General features: G+C 34.4%; 4 protein-coding genes across 9 annotated transcripts; 1 reads left to right on the top strand and 3 right to left on the bottom strand.

The window, feature by feature from the left end:
• LOC104728297 (polypyrimidine tract-binding protein homolog 2) lies at positions 1-3705 on the bottom strand. 4 transcript variants are annotated; one of them, XM_087487330.1, is made up of 11 exons: positions 3548-3705; positions 3140-3346; positions 2836-3045; positions 2622-2681; positions 1947-2009; positions 1758-1859; positions 1233-1328; positions 1067-1124; positions 853-957; positions 693-774; positions 1-597 (listed from the first exon to the last, which is right to left on the bottom strand). In XM_087487330.1, the coding sequence occupies exons 3-11, from the start codon at positions 2868-2870 to the stop codon at positions 191-193; spliced, it is 1008 nt and encodes a 335-aa protein (XP_087343456.1). In that variant the 5' UTR covers positions 2871-3045; positions 3140-3346; positions 3548-3705; the 3' UTR covers positions 1-190. The 4 variants fall into 4 exon arrangements, with proteins under 4 accessions (XP_087343456.1, XP_087343455.1, XP_010445601.2 ...); XM_087487329.1 differs by having other exon boundaries at positions 2622-2684; positions 3548-3678; XM_010447299.2 differs by lacking the exon at positions 2622-2681 and having other exon boundaries at positions 1786-1859; positions 3548-3689.
• A 1068-nt stretch (positions 3706-4773) lies between these two features.
• On the bottom strand, positions 4774-6795 carry LOC104728310 (bidirectional sugar transporter SWEET3). 2 transcript variants are annotated; one of them, XM_087487345.1, is made up of 6 exons: positions 6690-6795; positions 6169-6205; positions 5840-6062; positions 5592-5753; positions 5276-5395; positions 4774-5151 (listed from the first exon to the last, which is right to left on the bottom strand). In XM_087487345.1, the coding sequence occupies exons 3-6, from the start codon at positions 5996-5998 to the stop codon at positions 4939-4941; spliced, it is 654 nt and encodes a 217-aa protein (XP_087343471.1). In that variant the 5' UTR covers positions 5999-6062; positions 6169-6205; positions 6690-6795; the 3' UTR covers positions 4774-4938. The 2 variants fall into 2 exon arrangements, with proteins under 2 accessions (XP_087343471.1, XP_010445610.1); XM_010447308.2 differs by lacking the exon at positions 6690-6795 and adding an exon at positions 6391-6526.
• Positions 6796-11913: 5118 nt separating this feature from the next.
• On the bottom strand, positions 11914-15118 carry LOC104753546 (uncharacterized). 2 transcript variants are annotated; one of them, XM_087487338.1, is made up of 4 exons: positions 14747-15118; positions 12628-14398; positions 12423-12541; positions 11914-12337 (listed from the first exon to the last, which is right to left on the bottom strand). In XM_087487338.1, exons 2-4 carry the CDS (start codon positions 14393-14395, stop codon positions 12023-12025), a joined length of 2202 nt encoding a protein of 733 aa, XP_087343464.1. In that variant the 5' UTR covers positions 14396-14398; positions 14747-15118; the 3' UTR covers positions 11914-12022. The 2 variants fall into 2 exon arrangements, with proteins under 2 accessions (XP_087343464.1, XP_087343465.1); XM_087487339.1 differs by lacking the exon at positions 14747-15118 and having other exon boundaries at positions 12011-12337; positions 12628-14410.
• Positions 15119-16762: 1644 nt separating this feature from the next.
• On the top strand, positions 16763-18539 carry LOC104728331 (uncharacterized). Its single transcript, XM_010447326.3, has 4 exons — positions 16763-17210; positions 17301-17477; positions 17605-17780; positions 17901-18539. Exons 2-4 carry the CDS (start codon positions 17336-17338, stop codon positions 18261-18263), a joined length of 681 nt encoding a protein of 226 aa, XP_010445628.1. The 5' UTR covers positions 16763-17210; positions 17301-17335; the 3' UTR covers positions 18264-18539.
• The last annotated feature ends 13 nt before the right edge of the window (positions 18540-18552 follow it).

The raw sequence follows: 18552 nt of genomic DNA on the forward strand, positions 1-18552 counted from the left end.
GAGGTTAAAGTTTCTTCTAATACATTTCTCAAATGGTTTCCGTTTTATAAGATTATCTTTTTGGACACAAGTACAAGTGTTCCAAACAAACCCAAAAGAAAAATAAAAAAAGAGCTACGAAGAGAAATTAAGAGAGAAAGAAATTGAACATCTTTGTCTTCGACTTTTGAGGGACTCTATTTCTCTCTCTCTAATGCATTGGACCCGGACCACCGTAATGCTGTGGAGGCATATGACCACCTGGAGGACCTTGATGCATTGGGCCAGAAGACGGTGGTGCCATGTAAGGATTGTGACCACCACCCATTCCCATTGAACCTTGCCCCCATCCGCCTTGTGGCGGCGGCTGCTGCTGTTGGTGGTGGCTCCCACCTGCTGCGTGGTATTGCTGTGGATTGCCGGCGTATGGATTCTGACTGGGTTGTTGAGGCATTGGAACTGGCGGGTTGGGCATTGTGTAGTCTCTGCTTCTATCGTTGTTCACCTTTATGCTGAGGTCCGTGTGGCGTGAATAAGTAATGTGGAGCTTACAAAATCCACCGTCGTAAATACAATGTCCTTCCAATGCTTCCTTAGCCACCATAGCCGTTTGAACATCTGAAAGAAACCAAACAGCCAGTGTGTCATTTGAGAAGTTGCTCTTACAGAGATCAATGACAACTGAAACAGAGCATATTATATAAGTTTGTTACCTTGGTATTGAATCAATGCCTGTAGGCCACCATTCTTGTCAAACATTGCAATCTTTTGAACTTCCCCAAAAGCCGCAAAAACCTACGAGTTACAAAAGAACAGTTAATTATAATATAGAACCAAAGATTCAATGAGGATTCAGTATAGGGCAAGTATTACCATGTGTAAAACGTCCAAGGTTACTGCATACTGCATGTTTTCAATGGATGCGAGAAGAACATTACTTTCTGGCTCCATCTTCTTCCCGTCTACACCCACAATCACCTAGTAGGAATGACACATTAATCTTTTACTTTAATAGCTAGATTGAAAACTTAGAAAACGGATTTACAATCATATAAATGCATAAAGAGACTATTTTCAGATTGCTTACCTGACCAGTACTATCAATGGCTGATGGAGCAACGGGAAGGTACATATTAGTATAGTCCCTGCAAAATAAAGAGGAAACAATTCAGTAAATTTGGTCATAGAAGCATCGCAACCACCAAGTAAACCAAAACATAAACATGTTTCAACAACAATCTGAATACACATACCTACTCCGATGACTCTGAAATTTGACAGTCAGATCTGTATGAGCTGAATATGTGATTTTGAGAGAGCATTGTCCCACTTGCTCAGGGAGTAGATACCTAATACCCAGAAAAAAGAAGTCAGTAAAAATTAATTATAAATATATAATTATAACAAACATATATAATTATAACGCAAAGCCTGTATGGTTATAATCAAATAAACACGATATTGCCAGGAATCTCACATGAAAAGAGTATCCTTATTCTAAGCAGAGCTATCAATGCCTATCCTTATTCTAAGTAGCTATCAATGCCTATCCTTATTCTAAGTAGCTATCAATGCCTACGGTATTTTCCCAGGTGATTCATGAAAAGATTAGATGCAAATTTAATTTTCCTGCATCTATCAACGCCATTCGCCATACATCACCCCAGAACTAGCCATTAGATGCTAAAACACCAACAGACGCTTGAAAGGCTGACAAATTGTCAGAACCTCCGCACAATATCTAGAGCTATGCAGCCCTTCACAGTTAGACTAAATACCGTCTCAAAAAATTAGTACAACCGTCACCTAGGGATGCTTCTTCCATCGAGGGCATTTTTTGAAGAGGTTGCAGTTTCCGCATCAGAAAATTGAACCAGTGCCTAAGAGCAATTCAGACAATAAACATTATAAGCAAAATAAATACTAACATCGAGATACAAAAGCAAATTAATGGCTTGGTAATATACCTGGTATCCAGCTGTCTTCTCGAAAGTAGTAATCTTGTGAACGAACCCAAATGCTGAGAATACCTGCATTGCAAACCAGCAATTAGATCAACAATGGAAACAAAAAAAAAAAAAGCCAGAAGATTCAACTATAAAGACTCCTGTGAATCTGTAATTAATTTGCACTAGAGCACCATAACAAGACAAATTTAGTTTGGGATAACTCTATGTATCAAACTCATACAGCATCACAAAATAGAGGACAGCAAATTAAACCAACGTAATATGACGTGAGTACGTGACAAGTCCGATGCCAGGCTACACTCTCTGGAAGGTAACAGATATGTTTTCCAACATATCAATCATATTAGACACAAGGTATGTCTCAAAAGGTTAGCAGATTGATGAACCTCTAGATAGGATTCCCCACAGCCACGTAAATTTTTAAAAGAGTTATATATCACAAAAGAAAGGCAGAAAGAGCTGCACCATATCATATCAAACAAAAATACTAACTACCCTATGTAAGATAGAGCTGCACCCTGTCATACCAAACAAGAATACTAACTACACCTATGTAAGACCATATCTTACAAATCCTAGAGTATATCTGATAAAAAGGGAAGTGTGAGGGGGAGAGAGAGTAGGAAAGAGAGAGGCAGTGTCAGGGAAAGGAGAAAGGAAACAAACACACACATGTGCTCTTTTTCTCCTAATGCATTAGGCTGCCACTGAAGATATTGCCTTGACATGGCCCTGCTGATCCATTTACATTCATGTCAAAAGTAAGTTTCCAAAAGCACGACAACCTACAACCCTAATTATCAGAATGTCTTGGAAACATCTTTCAGCAATAGGTTTACTTCTTCTAAGGAAAACCAAACCAAATAAAGGTGTGTGACACACTTACCACATGCAAGACATCAATGCTGACCATACGAGCATCGTCTCCTTCAATTGTCACTAGAAGAACATTCCCCACAACATCTGCTGTCGTTTTGTTATTCACTATCTCTTGCCTGTTGGAGTACTGGAGGTAGACAGTTTTACCTCGAACTTGAGCAGGCTCGGAAGAAGAAGCATAGTAAGAAATCATTTGTATAGCTTGATTCAAATCTTCCTGAAATACACAACAAACAACCAAATTAAAAATCAAAAACTTGTAACAAAACGATAACACTCATTGCAACTTTGGTATAATCTCTTCCACTTACAAACTCAATAAAAGCTTGATTCCGATTAGCTCCAACATTACACTTGGTATTAACAACTGTACCAAAAGGCTTCCCCAGTTCAATTAACTCCTCTTCAGTACATTCCCAAGGCAAGTTTCTCAAATGAAGAACCTTAGAAGGAGGTTGCGTGTAACGAAACTGTGGCTGGCTCGAAACAGAAGACATTGCTCAAACGAAATCTTGTAGCTGTACAATATAACAACAACGAAACCATAAATTACAAATTTGCACAAATCACAAACTCTTCAGATCTCAACAAAATTGGCCCGGAAAAATTCAAAATAAGTTATAGGATTTGATTCTTTTTTTAGCAGCGGAGTTCACATAATACAAACAGATTACTACGAAAGAGTCCGAAACAAGAGAAGAAAAAAGAGATCATGTTACCTGGAGAGATCTTTCTGGAAATCGGAGCAAAATCTGCAGAGAAATTAGGGTTTCGGGTTGAGGAAGAAGATAGATAGAGACTACTGTATTATTTTGAGGGAGAGAGAATCCAAAAAGTGCGTTTCTATCTCGCGGTTTCTTTAAACGCCGTTTGTTTTAACAGCGTTTTTCAATGTTGGGCTAATAATATAATCCAATACATATATGGGCTTTACGCTTTAACTGGCCCATTATTACGAGTAGGATTAAAAATTAATTACTAATGCAAAATTCAAAAACGTTGATTACAGCAAAGGAAAAAAAAAAGATACGCATAGTGAAATAAAATCGACATAATTTATGAATGAATAGGCCTGGGCAAATAAACCGAACCCGAGGAACCGACCCGAACCTGAGCCGAAAATACCCGAATCCGACCCGAAGTGATTCTGTATAAATAACCAATTGGTTTTCGTTTACAAATAACCACATGTATCGGGTATTACCCGAACCAAAACCCGAGAACCCGTGAGTATCTGTTTATACCCGAACACATTTATACAAGATATCACTGTATCACATATGTAGATTTATACAACATCAATTTCAAACATATATATTTAGCTAGTGAACCGAATGTAATGTTGGGTATTTATACAACATCAGTTTATCATTATCAGTTTCATTTGTTTAATATTTTAAGTCATGCTTTTCTTTATTGGGATGCTTATTTTGCGAGACATGGTATGTGTTTGAATTGTTTTGCGAGACATGGTATGCTCAGTTTCATTTAGTTCATTGTTTCTTATTGAATTTGTTAGATTATAGTATTATACAACTGTTTGTACAGTTATATTTCAGATTGTTCGGGTTTTGTGGGTACATTTCAGGTTTTTGTGGGTACTTTGGATATGTTCGAGTAGGTACTATCCATAACCGAATATATTTTGGATACATTACAGGTTTCTTAAAGTCAATACCCAAATAACCTGAACCCGATAGGAACCGAACCTGACCCCGACCCAAAATTATATGAACACCTGTTTCGGATCCTATATTAGTAAACCCGAATTACCTGAACTTGATCCCGACCCGAACACTCAAATGCCCAGGCCTAAATGAATTATAGTACATTTTTAGTGTGAGATCTGGAGGTGATCTTTTCATTTTTGACGACACATTGATGTTTCGTGTGTGTGTATATATATGACCTTCAAATAGAAAAATTAATTAAGGGGGAAAAAAAAGAAGCAAATTCGTAGCGTTCCTTTTATTCATCAGATGATCAACCACCATATAACTTGTAGTAATGTAACATTTGATCACGTAATGAAAAGCACAACATATGAGATGTTTACATAAAAAATTTGGATTCACACCGAAGCTATTAAATCGATGAGGTTGAAAGCTAGCTAACATGCATTGTTGGAAGTCTTCTCATTGGCATCACCATCACCATCACGATCAACGTCAACTACAAGCTCAAGTGTGGTCTTACTCTTCTCTTCATCGTCATTCCGTTTGCTTACCACCATTGTTGTTGGTGCTAGTTCCTTCTTATTCTTGTACTTGAAGTAGATGATAAGTTGGAGAATTCCCAGTGGAGTCGCCACCATATTAGGTGACTATATATAAATGTTTTGAAAATTCATCAAATGTATATATGAAATCTTCAAAACCATGCATGCACATGCAAATCTCAATAACTTTGTAGATCTCAGTATAAATTAGGAAAAGAAAAAAACGAACCGCAAGAAAGAGATCATGGCTGAGCAAACCATATGCCAACCAAAGGGAACTAGCCAGAAATGAGAAGAAGGACAAGTAAAACGGCATGTATTCCACACTTTTCGTCTCTATCACTTTCTTCTGCACACACAATATTCACATTTTTTTTAATTAGCACACACACACACACGCAAAAAAAAAAATCATCTTTTTTTTTTTGCAAAACAATATATCTCTAAGATACATAGTTGCATGGTTTTGACTTTTGATCACCTTCAAAAAACATTTTTTCTTGTAAGTTGTAACATAATTTTAACGATGTATATATATGGCTTACCATAACGATGAGAGGAGAACCGTACATGGAAATGGAAGCCACGAGGCCAACACTTCCCACGAATGATTTCCGGTGGTGGTGGTCGTCAAATACCACGGCTGAGATTGCTGCCGTTAAGCCGAACAAAACGATCACCGGAACAAATGTAACACCAACCTTAATCTGTTTTATATAAGGATCATTAATGTCATATTTTAATTACCCTACGAAAAAAGTACCATATGATTCTAATAAAATGAATACTTTACCTTTTCTTTGGGCGACGAGTACCAGAAATATATGAAAATGAAGATCGATTCGAGAAGGATGCCGACTCCATTAATGGTGACGAGAGGAAGATTCTCCCAAAGATGACTCACAATCGGTAAACCGTACCAAGTATAAATCAAACAGTTGAAGAGTGTCATAACGTAAGGAAAACATGAGAACTCCTCTGTGCTTTTCTTCTTAAACACCCTTGAAAATGTTAATCTACTTGTCCATTAAGAGAAAAAAAAAAAAAGAGTTATATAATCTTCTTTCTTCTTTAACTCAAATTAAATTGGCTATTTGATTTAGAAAAATTTCATTTACTTACATAGGAGCTGTGTAGAGCAACAACGAAGCTCCGTTTCCTGTGGAGTGACCATAATTAGTTTTGAATAAAAACCATAACAAGATTCTCACACAAATATGTTTCTTGTAGAGATATATATGTTATAGACCCAAGACTAAGTTTAAAATAGTATTTCAAAAATAAAGAAAAAAGCATATGATAGAGTTAGAAAGTATATATATTATTAGACCAAAAAAAGTATACCCAAAATTCCGATGAGTAATCGAAGTTTATCACCCATTTGATTGGCCGGAAGAACGAAAAAGGTTGGGAAATGGTTTTGGAAGTAGGAGAGTTACGTCTATAATGTGTGTGTATATATATAATAGTTTTTCTTTGGTGTTCATTTTAAAATAATAATCTATATCTGATCACAAGTTTGGAACATTAGTAATTTTGAACATTTTTGTTCCAAAAATTATATTGGTGCTTAATAATAAATTGACTTTAATTAAACTTGAATTAGGAAAATCTTATGAAAATTTCATGAATTAAAAACGAACCTAGAAAGATGGTGGATTATATATTTTGAAGCGGACATAACTTTGTAATAGTTTGCTTCTTAAGTTTTCGAAATTTAATATTTATATGACATTTTGTTAGACGTGTGCGGAGATTAAACAGATTTTCATATATATAATGACTTCAACATACTTATTAGTTATTATACACACGCATAACATTAGACACACAAATTATGTGCTTCAACAACCTATTAGCAACTATATACATCCCAAAATACAAACGCATGCATATATATATATATATATATATATATATGAAAATCTATTATGCATATATATAAGCAATTTTATCGGATTATATGAAACAAATTCATCAGAGAATTTTTTTGAAGCATGTCGCCCACTAATTGACCTCTACAAGAGACGATGATTATGATGATGCTCCAAAAAGGGTTGATCCAATTATTTTCATACAAACTTTGATTATTTTGTTTATCACACTAAGTTCCAAAATGTCGAATAAACAAGGCAGATTTGTTTTAGTGCTTGTGCTTATGGAAAATATAATAGAAAACGATAATAATGGATATAGATAAAAAGGTACTTCAATTATAAAAAGTTCAAAACATTTTCTAGTTAGCTTTATGGTGGGTTAGTAACACGTGTGGTGAGTGTGAAACTAGTGTTCTCTATAAGGCATATTTACATATGATCTTGTAAATAAACAAACGCTTATCTACTTTAATTATAAATGTGGTTTATAATCATATCTTTGAAATAAGAGATAATGGACCTAGTTGTTCATTTTGCTTGATTGATAAAATAAGAACTATTGAATGGGCACTTTATACACATTCGACGGTAAAATTCATCTAGTGTGATTAAAACAGAGATGACCTTAGGGAATCAGGAGATATTGGTCCTGATTGGTAACTCCTCCAAAAAACTTTACCTATTAACCCAAACACACAAAAAAAAATAACTTACTGGGAGATAATTAATCGATAACAAAATCTTGAACAAGGTAAGTATGAAAAGCTCGTCTCTACAATCTAATTTTGCATTTTTTTACCGTTCGTCTAATTTATACCGGAGAAAAAGATAAAACATAACGTTTTGCTTCTTTTTTTTTTTTTCCCTTTTAAAACAGTGTTTTGATTTTTTGGAAATAATGGTCTCTTTAAAAAAAAAACATGATAATTTGTGTTTCTTTTGCTCCAAATTATATATTAAATAATGTATGGATGTTACTATGTTGCATGGAAACTCTTTTTGAGGTGCGTTTCCCGTTTCCGAAACGTTTCAGAAACAGAAACTCATGGAAACTCGGAAACAAGTCACAGAAACACGATTCCTAAAAATCTCTGTTTGGAAACACGATGGAAACTCCGTTTCCGTTTTGGAAACACGATGGAAACTCTTTTTATAATTTCAAAATTTAATAAATAAATAAATTGAAAATATAAGAATTCATGATACATATAATGATAAAAGAATATAATATAATTAGTAGCTATGTTGCATGGAAACTCTTTTTGAGGTGCGTTTCCCGTTTCCGAAACGTTTCGGAAACAGAAACTCATGGAAACTCGGAAACAAGTCACAGAAACACGATTCCTAAAAATCTCTATTTGGAAACACGATGGAAACTCCGTTTCCGTTTTGGAAACACGATGGAAACTCTTTTTATAATTTCAAAATTTAATAAATAAATAAATTGAAAATATAAGAATTCATGATACATATAATGATAAAAAAAATAATATAATTAGTAGTTTAAACGTTTAAATCCCTAAATATATGACGATGCTGGTCAAAAAATTTGATTTGAACGTTAATTTTTTTTACAGTTTTACTTTTAATCAAACTATTTAATATTTATGTTTTGAATTTGTGTTGTTTCAGATTTTTTTGATATAGTTTTATGTTTGGAGATTTATTATATCTTTATATATATATATATATATATATATATATATATATATATATCTCTATATATGTATATACGTTTCCTACACGTTTCCATTACTTAATTTTTGGAAAAACCTGTTTCTCGTTTCCGAAACGTTTCGTTTCCGCGTATCCGTTTCCGTTTCCATGCAACATAGATTAGTAGTTTAAACGTTTAAATCCCTAAATATATGACGATGCTGGTCAAAAAATTTGATTTGAACGTTTATTTTTTTTACAGTTTTACTTTTAATCAAACTATTTAATATTTATGTTTTGAATTTATGTTGTTTCAGATTTTTTTGATATAGTTTTATGTTTGGAGATTTATTATATCTTTATATATATATATATATATATATATATGTTTCCTAAACGTTTCCATTACTTAATTTTTGGAAAAACCCGTTTCTCGTTTCCGAAACGTTTCGTTTCCGCGTATCCATTTTCGTTTCCATGCAACATAGGGATGTTATCTGTTTAAAATGTTCAGAATTTTCGATAAATTAATTAATAAATCTTGAATTATATGTAACATGTAAATAAAAGAATCATACATAAAAATATCATGTCTGAATCATTATTTTATTTTGGATTTTTACACTTTTACGTGTGTAATTAAAATATATAATTAAAATAGAAAAATAAAGATGAAAAAACAAAGAAAAAAAAGTAGCCTTCTTCCTTTATTTATCACATGATCAATCACCATATATATAACTTCTAGAAATGTAACATCTGATCACGTGTTACATCATGTAAAGAGAGCACAAGATATGAGATGTTTACTTAACTTAAAATCTTTGGATTCACTAGGATATATTAAATCGTTGATGTTGAAATAAATCTAAAATGCACTGTTGGGGTTCTTCTCATTGGCATCACCATCATGATCAACGTCAACTACAAGCTCAAGTGTGGTCTTACTCTTCAATTCATCATCATTCGGTTTGTTCATTAACATTGTTGTTGGTGCTAACTCTTTCTTACTCTTGTACGTACTTGAAGTAGCTAGATGATAAGTTCGGAGAACACTCCAGTAGAGTCGCCACCATATTCGGTGACTATATATATACATATGTTTAGAAAATTCATTCAATATATTATATATATGCCATCTTCAAAACCATGCATGCACATGCAAATCTCAAAACTTTTATTCGCACAAACTTTTCGATAATGGTAAATTGGTAATGTACTTTCTTTGTATCATTACGTATCGCTTCATAGACCACTAACCAAAGTTCTAAGATTTGCTAGCTAGTTATAAGTCGATCAACGTTTAACAACTAAGGTGACTAGCTAGCTAGATCGACCAGGCGACAACTAAACGTACTTCATATATTAATATACATAATTAAACATAATTACATATATATATATATATATATATATATAATTTGGCTGTAATATATAACTATATAAGTATATATAATTGAAACTGAAAATTTGAGTGGCCAAACTAGAAGTTTAATTGAATTGTTTAATATCATAATTAAGATCTTTATAGGGCCAACCATATATAATATGAATTCGTGGTGGGAAGTCTCTAATTTTTATCTCTCCATGCATGCTAAGATAATTATATACTGGTTAATATGAAATTAGTTTTTGATTGTTCACCAAAGTATTTGACTAATCGACTGGACATCCATAGCTGACAAAAACTGGACATTGTTAATGTCTTACCGGATAGCCACCACGACAAAACCAAACCCGGAACAAAGCCAGGTCGGGTCGAAATTGTAGAACGACGAGATGTGATCATTTGCCGTCTTTTTGTCGCCTGAACGCAAACAAAAACCTTGATCCGCTAGCTTAAACCCCAGAGAGAAGATAGTGAGAGATGTTTCAGGCCTTCGGGGGGTGGGATCTGTTCTGAGGAACAAGAAAGCGTTTAATGGAATTTGCTCTGAGGATCGTCTCATTGAAAAGAGACATACTAAAATGAGTTTTTTTTTGTAAAAAAAAAAACTCTTCAAGTATATAGTTCACACCTATTGGTTTTTTGGTATGCATTTATGATATAGCTTTTTAGTATCTATCAGTTTCAATGTTTAGTGATGAGGGGAGATGCTTCTCTGTGTTTTTGAGATAAAATCTAAACAATCTTAAGAGGAACAATATCATAAGTAGAGTCGAGAATCAAAATATAAAGTCTCCAAGTTATGAAGCCTTTGAATACACTTAGAAAAAAGTTCACATCCTCTCTACATAGTCTATAATGGTATAAACTTCCGTTCGATGATGCTTAAACTCTTCAAGTTTGGATAAACACTTATCAGGTTTAGGTAGTGTCAGGTCATATTTGAGAACTATAAATAGTATCTTCGTATTCAGATCATGGTTTAAGATTTTTATCTGAACCAAAAAGAAATCACAAATGTGAGAGTCATCCCGGTTGAAATACGTAGAACAATGTTTTAAACGTAGAGAAGTACTCTATAATGACGATTTTTGTCACGTATGAGATAGGGTTGGATCTAACTTGTATAAGTCGCGTGGTTTCTTTTTGAGATGATGTTGCTGATCTTGATTCGGTTTCGTCGAGTTTTTGCGTTATCTTGCTTCCAGTATGTTAGCTAGAAAACAAAAAGATGCGTGGTAATTAAAAAAACAAAAATTTTGCATGTTAATCAATACAGTGGCTTCTAGTTAATAATGAGCATTATTACGAAAGCGTGTTTCATTTTTGTGGTGCGAGTCTGCGAGAGATCTGATGTTCACATATATAGTTTAATGGAAAGCGTTTGAGATTTTCGTTTAATAGACAAGTAATTGTTACTTTCACATCATTTGTTCACATCCTCTCTACATAATGAAAGAAGTTCACATCCTCTCTACATTGTCTAAAATGGTACAGATTTTCGTTTTTTTAGTTAAAAAGTAAAAATAAAAAAATTAACTAGAGAATTTTAATCGGCTAATATACAGTATGTATACTGTGTGCTGTTGTTTGTGTGCTTTTTATAATGGTTTTAACTTTTAAGTCAACAAACTAATTAACTACTAAAATGTTAAGTAAATTGCTGACTTAACCACGTGGCTTATGCCTTGATGATGATGGATGGTATTGAGCAATGTTCAAGAAAGCGCTAGGCGGTGTCTAGGCGGACACCCTGCGCCTAGCGCCTAGAACGCTTAGTCGGGGTCTAGATAAATTTTAAGCGGACTAGGCGGTTTAGCATAAACTCTTATATATATAATATTATATATATATATATATAATGTAAATTTATAACAAAGCAAATAATCTATATAAATAAAAATCCTAAAATCTGTCAAATGAAAAAAATAAAATATGAATTAAAAATTTACTCCAAAGTCCAAACTCTAGTAACGTTAAATAAAAAAACTAAATGGTATACAATTTTAATAATAAATAAATTTTAATGAAGCTTCTAGTCACACCTTTCTTCATCTTATCCATCAAAAGGGTGATCATCATCTGACTCAAACTCAAAATCTACTTCTTCTTCATAATCAGACTCATCAAGCTCTCTAGCCAAATCATCATCTTTAGATGTGTCTCCCATAGTTTCAGAAGTATCTCCTAGTTCCACATCATCTTCTTCAACGATCCAATCTTGAGCATGAATAGCACAATCAGCAAGTAGTACGTCCACTTTCTTCTCTCTTTGTTTTTTTCGTTTGGCCAACAGCCTCATGTTAAATTGGACGTAGACAAGATTATTCAAACGTTGTGTATCAAGTCTGTTTCGTTTCTTGGTGTGTACCTACGTAAAATATGATTAGTTAGACACAAATCTAAAAAATTAATTTTTAAGTTCTGAAAGAAATAGTTTATGTAGTTTGAATTACCCCTTCAAAAGTACTCCAATTACGTTCACATCCGGATGAGCTCGTTGTCAAAGACAAAATCTTCCTTGCCATTGTTTGTAGCTTAGGAACCTCAACTCCATAGAAGCTCCACCATTGAACTAAAATATATTTTTATTTAGTAAACAACTATTGAAAAAAATTAAAAACTGAATAAAATAAATACAAAAGTTCTTAGAGAGCAAACCAGGATCATAATTTTCATCGTTTTTGGAACATCCTTTCATGGCTGTAGGATGCCCGAAATTTCCCTCTTTTTTGGTATACTTTGCAAGTTCAGTGTTGATGACAAATGTTTGAGTATCAAGATCATTTGGATAAAACGCATCAACACACTTGAAAGTAGCACTAATGACATCCCGGTCAAATTGGATAGTTGAATCCTTATAAAAAAAATAAGGATTCAAGAGATATCCCATCCAATGAAGAGGACTATCAAGTCGACCTTTACTCTTCTGCCCAATGATATCAAGTATAGGTTTGTAGTTCTTCTCAATATCTAAGACTTTGCATATCTCCTTCTTTGCTTCTTCCAACTCTCCATGTAGAAATCCCATTGTTGGCTTCAAATCTCCATCAGCTAATCTAAGTACTTTAACCAAGGGTGCAAAGACTTTGATACACATTTCCACACCATCCCAAAATTCCATATTTGTTGTTGTATGATATGCTGCAAGTCCTTTGGAATCTTTTGCCCATTTACATGTGTCCCATTCGGTGCTAGCAAACATCATCTTTAAATGCTGTTTCTTCTCTAGCAAACTTTGCAAAGTAAGGAAGGCTGATGCGAATCTAGTTACTCCAGGCCTCACAATGTCTCTGCTCTTTGTAAACTTCCTCATCAAAGATAAAGTCTTATGATGAGCATAAATAAAAATAGTAAATGTCTTAGCCCTGTCAATCGTTTCCTTGAACAAAGGAAGCTTAGCAATGCCTTCTACCATCAGATTTATTGTATGAGTAGCACAAGAAGTCCAAATTATTGTTGGCTTCACCTCCTTTAATAACTTAGCAGCAGCCATGTTGTTAGTGGCATTATCAGTTACCACTTGAACTACTTGATTTTCACCCACTTTCTCAATGCACTCATTGACATACTCAAAAATATATTGACCTGTATGGGCATCTTCAGAACAATCTTTAGAGGAGAGAAACATTGTACCTTCTTTGGAGTTTACACACAAATTCATGATGCTTCTTCTTTTCCTATCTGACCAAGAATCTGTCATGACAGAGCATCCACTCAGCTTCCACTCATCTTCTTGTGCTTTCATTATACCAGTCACTCTACCAACCTCTTCTTTTAACAAAGGCTCCTTCAATTGATATTGACTAGGCGGAGTGACACCAGGTCCGAATTGTCCAGCAGCTTCAAGCATTCTCTTAAAATCATCATTCGCAATGGCATTAAAGGGAATTCCATGAGAGTAAACCCATCTAGCAATATATTGATGGACCACATGCAGTTTCTCTTTTGCAATAACATTCTTGATATGTTGTTGACGTGGTGTCAATATTGGACCTTGGGGAGATTCATGATTGATGTTTGAAGTAAATCTATCCAAAGGACCAAACATGCGAGACATTTTGTTAACTCCCATCCCATCTACTTCAATGACTTCATCTTCCATTTGCCTTCTCTCATCAATATTTACTGAATTCCGAATCTCAGAATCTTTCATCCGAACTCGTTTTTTTTTGTTTTTTGCTTCCTGCATTGCTAGCTTGCACTTCTCTTGATCTTCTATATTGGAATTTGGACAACCAGACACATTCCCTTGTATTCTAGCAACATGTTGTTTCAACCTATGAACTCCACCTGAAAACTCTTTTCCACATAGTTTACATTTTACTTTGTCCAAATTGGTGGGATTTACCAAAACTCCAAATTCCCAACCAACATCTTTCGATTTTCTCTGCAAATTTTCTGTCTCATTCGTTTCTCCCGATGCCATGATCTAAACAATGAAAAATGAAACACGTAATTAAGATACTTTTACAAAATTACTGAAGTAAAATAATAGAACAAATGATCAAGAACTAAAATAAAGTAATAAACCCAACGAACTATCTATCTAACCATATAAACAATTGCCAACATAAACAACTAATATAGTAATACTGTAATAAACAACATCTTCCCTTCCCACTAACAAGAAGACAAACGTAGAAGATAAACAAAAATAACAAAAGGACAAATACATGGAATTGTGCTCTTGTACACCTAAAAAGCAATCGGATTCAAGGATGTAAAATTATTCTTTAATCAATTAAATAACAGCACTTAAACTCGTCAGTTGTTTTACCAGAGGCTATGAGCGTAGGAGACAAAGAAAGGCTGAGACTAGATGATGCAGGTCTCTTTAGTTGGGAGAATTGGTTGAAAACAGAGTTGATTTGAGAGAACAGAGTACGACGGAATCGTGTTGTCGTGGGTTTCAACCCAAAAAAACCCTTTCTTTTTGTTTTTTTTTTGGGCAAAAAAAAAGTAAAACTACGCTTAATCGCCGCCCAGACCGCTTATATCCACTTAATCACCGCCAAACCCGTCTAAACTTGACCTCCGCTTAATATCCCCGATTTTACAAAAATCCATGCGGGCTAAGGACGCCTAGCGCCTCAGCGGCGCCTAGGCGGCCGTCTAGGCCGACTTTTCGAACACTGGTATTGAGCTTCTCATCTTGCTAATTAAAAAAATATGAGAGTTAAATTCAAAAAAAAAAAAAAAAAAAAGAAGAAGAGTGGGATAGAAAATAATCTATATAATAATAACAATTTTTTTAAGACGAACAGAGAGATGTTATTCCAGAAACCAGACAGTCTTTTAATATTTTTTTAATTTATTATTTTATTAGAGAATTTTTAATTTCTCGGAAGAAATATATATATTTTTCCACGTTATTTGGCCTCCCAATTCTTGGATATGATCCCGCCTAACAAACTCTCACTCTTTCCCCCTCTTTACGAGATTCTCCACCCTCCGTTGATCTGCGGAGATGTGGTGTTGGAAAATCTCCACATTAGAAGCGTTATGTCTTTTATGAAGGCCGGGACATGGAAGTTATGATGATGCTTTGTGCTTAATACATTTATACACTATTACAGCCTTGGAAAGAAAATATTACTATACTAGTTTGAGCTTGATTGGAAGAGAGCATTAACAAAAGCAGTTGCAAATTTTTTTAATCCAATCAACTTTTATAAAGTAAAGCATAGTAAATCGGTTACAAATGCTTTCCAAAATGCTCATTCAATTGAAGCATTTTATAGAGCATTTACCACTAAAATACTTTAAAATTTAATAATAATTTTATATAATTAATCAAGTTTTGTTGAATATACAGATATAACACGTTACGATAAGATATATATAGCTGTGCTAATCAAGCTATTTTTATCTCTAAGAAATTGCTAAGGAGAGAGTACGTAGTAGTAATAATGAAAGGAAAATCAGTCAAACGTAAACGTTGACTTAGTGTTATACAAGAGAGTAAATTATACTTATAGAGGTTTCACAAATCAAGAAGAAGAATTGACTAACAAAAGGAATAAAAGTTGAAAAGTGAAAACTACTCACCTAAAAAAAAAAGAGGTTTTTGTTTTTGTTAAAAAAACAAGTAAGAGGTTTTTGTCCTCTTGGACGAAGGATCGATCTCCCATTCGTGAGTAGTACAAGATCTTTTTTTCAAAACTATATAATATGTTCTTTATCAACATTTTATAAATGACCATATATATATATATATATAATTTCATCAGAATATTGGGGGTTAAATTATGTTTGTTTTTACTCTAAAAATAACATGATTCGTTTGATGTTTTAGTATAATGTGATGTATAGATAATTTGTCTTGCATCATTTGCAATGGGACAAAAAATTAAAAAAGAAATTTTCTGTATTGTAAACTATCCAAATAATTGGAACACATGTTTTACATCGTAAGAAATCTTTTTGAAAATTGGGTTATGTTTTGCCATTATAAACTTCATTGATCCCATCCAAAAAATAACTTAGTCAAACTTGCTAATCATAGATTAAATAAATGGACTCGTTTGTTTAAATAATTGCAAGACATGTTCAGACTTCAGAATGGAATAACAATAATGATTTTGAAAATTTTAGTTTCTTCAAGATATTTTGAATAACAATAATGATTTTTGAAAATTTTAGTTTCTTTAAGATAGAAGAATTTGGGGTTTGGGGGGGGGGGGGGGGGGACATAAATAACATCTTTATACGAGAATTTTTGAGGTTGGGAAGGTGACACGTCGCAAGCACAAGTTCTTCGAGTATATAAACGAGAGAGAGAGATAAAGATAGCATTTTTGTCTCCTCGCCTGTAAAACCTGAAACTTTTTTCTTCTTCTTCTTCTTCTTCTTCTACTTTTTCTTCTTCTTCTTCTTCTTCTTCTTCTTCTTCTTCTTCTTCTTCTTCTGCTCAAAATTATGTTCTCAAACCGGGTTGAAGTCCAAGGCCAACCGGGTCTGTTGAAAATGAGTCGGGATGAGAGGCCTCGTCAAGTGTGTAGGTCAATAATCAAGTCGAGGGATGGCGCTAGCTGCGGAAAAGTGATATTCGAGGATTCGTTCATTGAATTGGTTTACTCTCAAAGATCTCAATCCCGTTTGTGGGGCATACAATACACGTGGCACAACCGCAAAGAGGTACAACAACAAAAAAGAGAGGGAGAGGAAAAAAGTTGGACTCTGGCACTCTTCTCTAACCGTCTCTGGCTCTCTAACATCAGAAAGAGACAAATAGCTCGCAGGTAAAGAAGAAACGAAGCATTCCTCTCATTTTTTTTTTTTTCCGCCAATGTATTGCTTATATTCATCATCTGATTCTCTCGCTTCCGTAGAGAACCATTCCGACGACACCGGAGGAGAAGATCAGATGACGCAGCCCGCGGGATCAATCGGTGGTTTGAATCTTGAATCGGAGCAAGGTTCGTGTCACGAGCAGAGCACAGCGCTTCACCATGCCGTTAAGGATCTCAAGTCGAAACTGGAAGACGACGACGTCGGAGTTGCTACTGGTTAGTTGCATTAGAACAGGAAAATTTTTTAGATCAGGAAAGAACAAAAGAGTTATATATTATAGTGAATGTTCTCTTGCAAGATTCGTGGCTCAACTTGGTTTAATTGTTCCTCATACAACTTCAGTTCAGGAGATTAAGCCCCGAAGCAAGGTCTTACGAGTACTGGAGAAAGTTCATATGGCTGAGACTCTGGACAAAAAGGAGCCACTGGTAAAAACTCATCCGCAGAGGAAGAGGAAGAAGCAGTCAAAGAAAACAACTGGCCGGGGACCGTATGAAAAGCCAGATTGGGACAAATCTGTATGTTTCTCTTTCTGCTTCTTTTTTTTTTTTTTTTTTCTCTCTTGTCTTTGTTTCTTGAAACAGACAACTAGCTATCATGTTTGGTGTTGATCTGAATTGTTGGTTTAAATGTTGCAGCTCATAGATTTCAGTCAAGAGAAAGTGCTAGATGCTGTTCACTATGAACCGGAGCAAACAACAGATGGATTCTCAGAATTATCACAAGCGGACATGGTGAATATTGTGACATCTTGTTTAAAAGAGCTAAAAGAACAGCTGCAAATTCTTCAACTCGTTATGGACGACGATACATCAAAGTTGAAGCAGTTTCTATTTACAGTGTCTCCCACTGTCAAACGTGTTGAAACTATCTTGGAGCTTGGAGGTAAGCTGCAGCAAAAGGCATTCGATTTCATTGTGAAGGATCTCAGTGAATTGACCTCTGAAGCAATAACAGTCCGAACGGTGAAGATGCGGGGGGCTTCAAAAGAGAAGAAATGAAGAAAGATAAGAAGATGAAGAAACGACATGTTAGAGCAAATAAGAAGCGCCAAAGAATGGAGAAGAAGAAGAAGTTTGAACAAGTCTGCAGTTTGAATGAGTTTTTAGGAGTCTAATGAGTCAATAAAGACCGATTGTTATGGTCAATTAGTTGCAGTAGTGAGTCTGTTTTGTTTCAGTATTTTTAGGCTTTTAGTTCGTCTTTCAGTTCGTTGTAAAGGCTATATAAAGCCAGTTTGCTTTCATGAATAAACCACGAATTATTCAGTATCTAAAGTTGCAGAGTTTT

The sequence above is a fragment of the Camelina sativa genome, chromosome 2, assembly GCF_030686135.1.
Source record: "Camelina sativa cultivar CO46 ecotype springtype chromosome 2, ASM3068613v1".
NCBI lineage: Eukaryota > Viridiplantae > Streptophyta > Magnoliopsida > Brassicales > Brassicaceae > Camelina > Camelina sativa.

Excerpts from the sequence above, each read along its gene's own strand:
- LOC104728297 (XM_010447299.2), bottom strand. The coding sequence starts at position 3,325 with ATGTCTTCTGTTTCGAGCCAGCCACAGTTTCGTTACACGCAACCTCCT. Across the intron at positions 1,125-1,232 it reads TTTCAGAGTCATCGGAGTAG|GGACTATACTAATATGTACC; the intron begins GTATGTGTATTC and ends TTTATTTTGCAG. Across the intron at positions 598-692 it reads GGCATTGATTCAATACCAAG|ATGTTCAAACGGCTATGGTG; the intron begins GTAACAAACTTA and ends GGTTTCTTTCAG.
- LOC104728310 (XM_010447308.2), bottom strand. The coding sequence starts at position 6,427 with ATGGGTGATAAACTTCGATTACTCATCGGAATTTTGG. Across the intron at positions 5,754-5,839 it reads ACTCGTCGCCCAAAGAAAAG|ATTAAGGTTGGTGTTACATT; the intron begins GTAAAGTATTCA and ends TATATAAAACAG. Across the intron at positions 5,152-5,275 it reads GCCATGATCTCTTTCTTGCG|TCACCTAATATGGTGGCGAC; the intron begins GTTCGTTTTTTT and ends ATTTATATATAG.
- LOC104753546 (XM_087487338.1), bottom strand. The coding sequence starts at position 14,395 with ATGGCATCGGGAGAAACGAATGAGACAGAAAATTTGCAGAGAAAATCG. Across the intron at positions 12,542-12,627 it reads CGATGAAAATTATGATCCTG|TTCAATGGTGGAGCTTCTAT; the intron begins GTTTGCTCTCTA and ends AATATATTTTAG. Across the intron at positions 12,338-12,422 it reads ATTGGAGTACTTTTGAAGGG|GTACACACCAAGAAACGAAA; the intron begins GTAATTCAAACT and ends TATTTTACGTAG.
- LOC104728331 (XM_010447326.3), top strand. The coding sequence starts at position 17,336 with ATGACGCAGCCCGCGGGATCAATCGGTGGTTTGAATCTTGAATCGGAG. Across the intron at positions 17,478-17,604 it reads CGACGTCGGAGTTGCTACTG|TTCAGGAGATTAAGCCCCGA; the intron begins GTTAGTTGCATT and ends ATACAACTTCAG. Across the intron at positions 17,781-17,900 it reads AGCCAGATTGGGACAAATCT|CTCATAGATTTCAGTCAAGA; the intron begins GTATGTTTCTCT and ends TAAATGTTGCAG.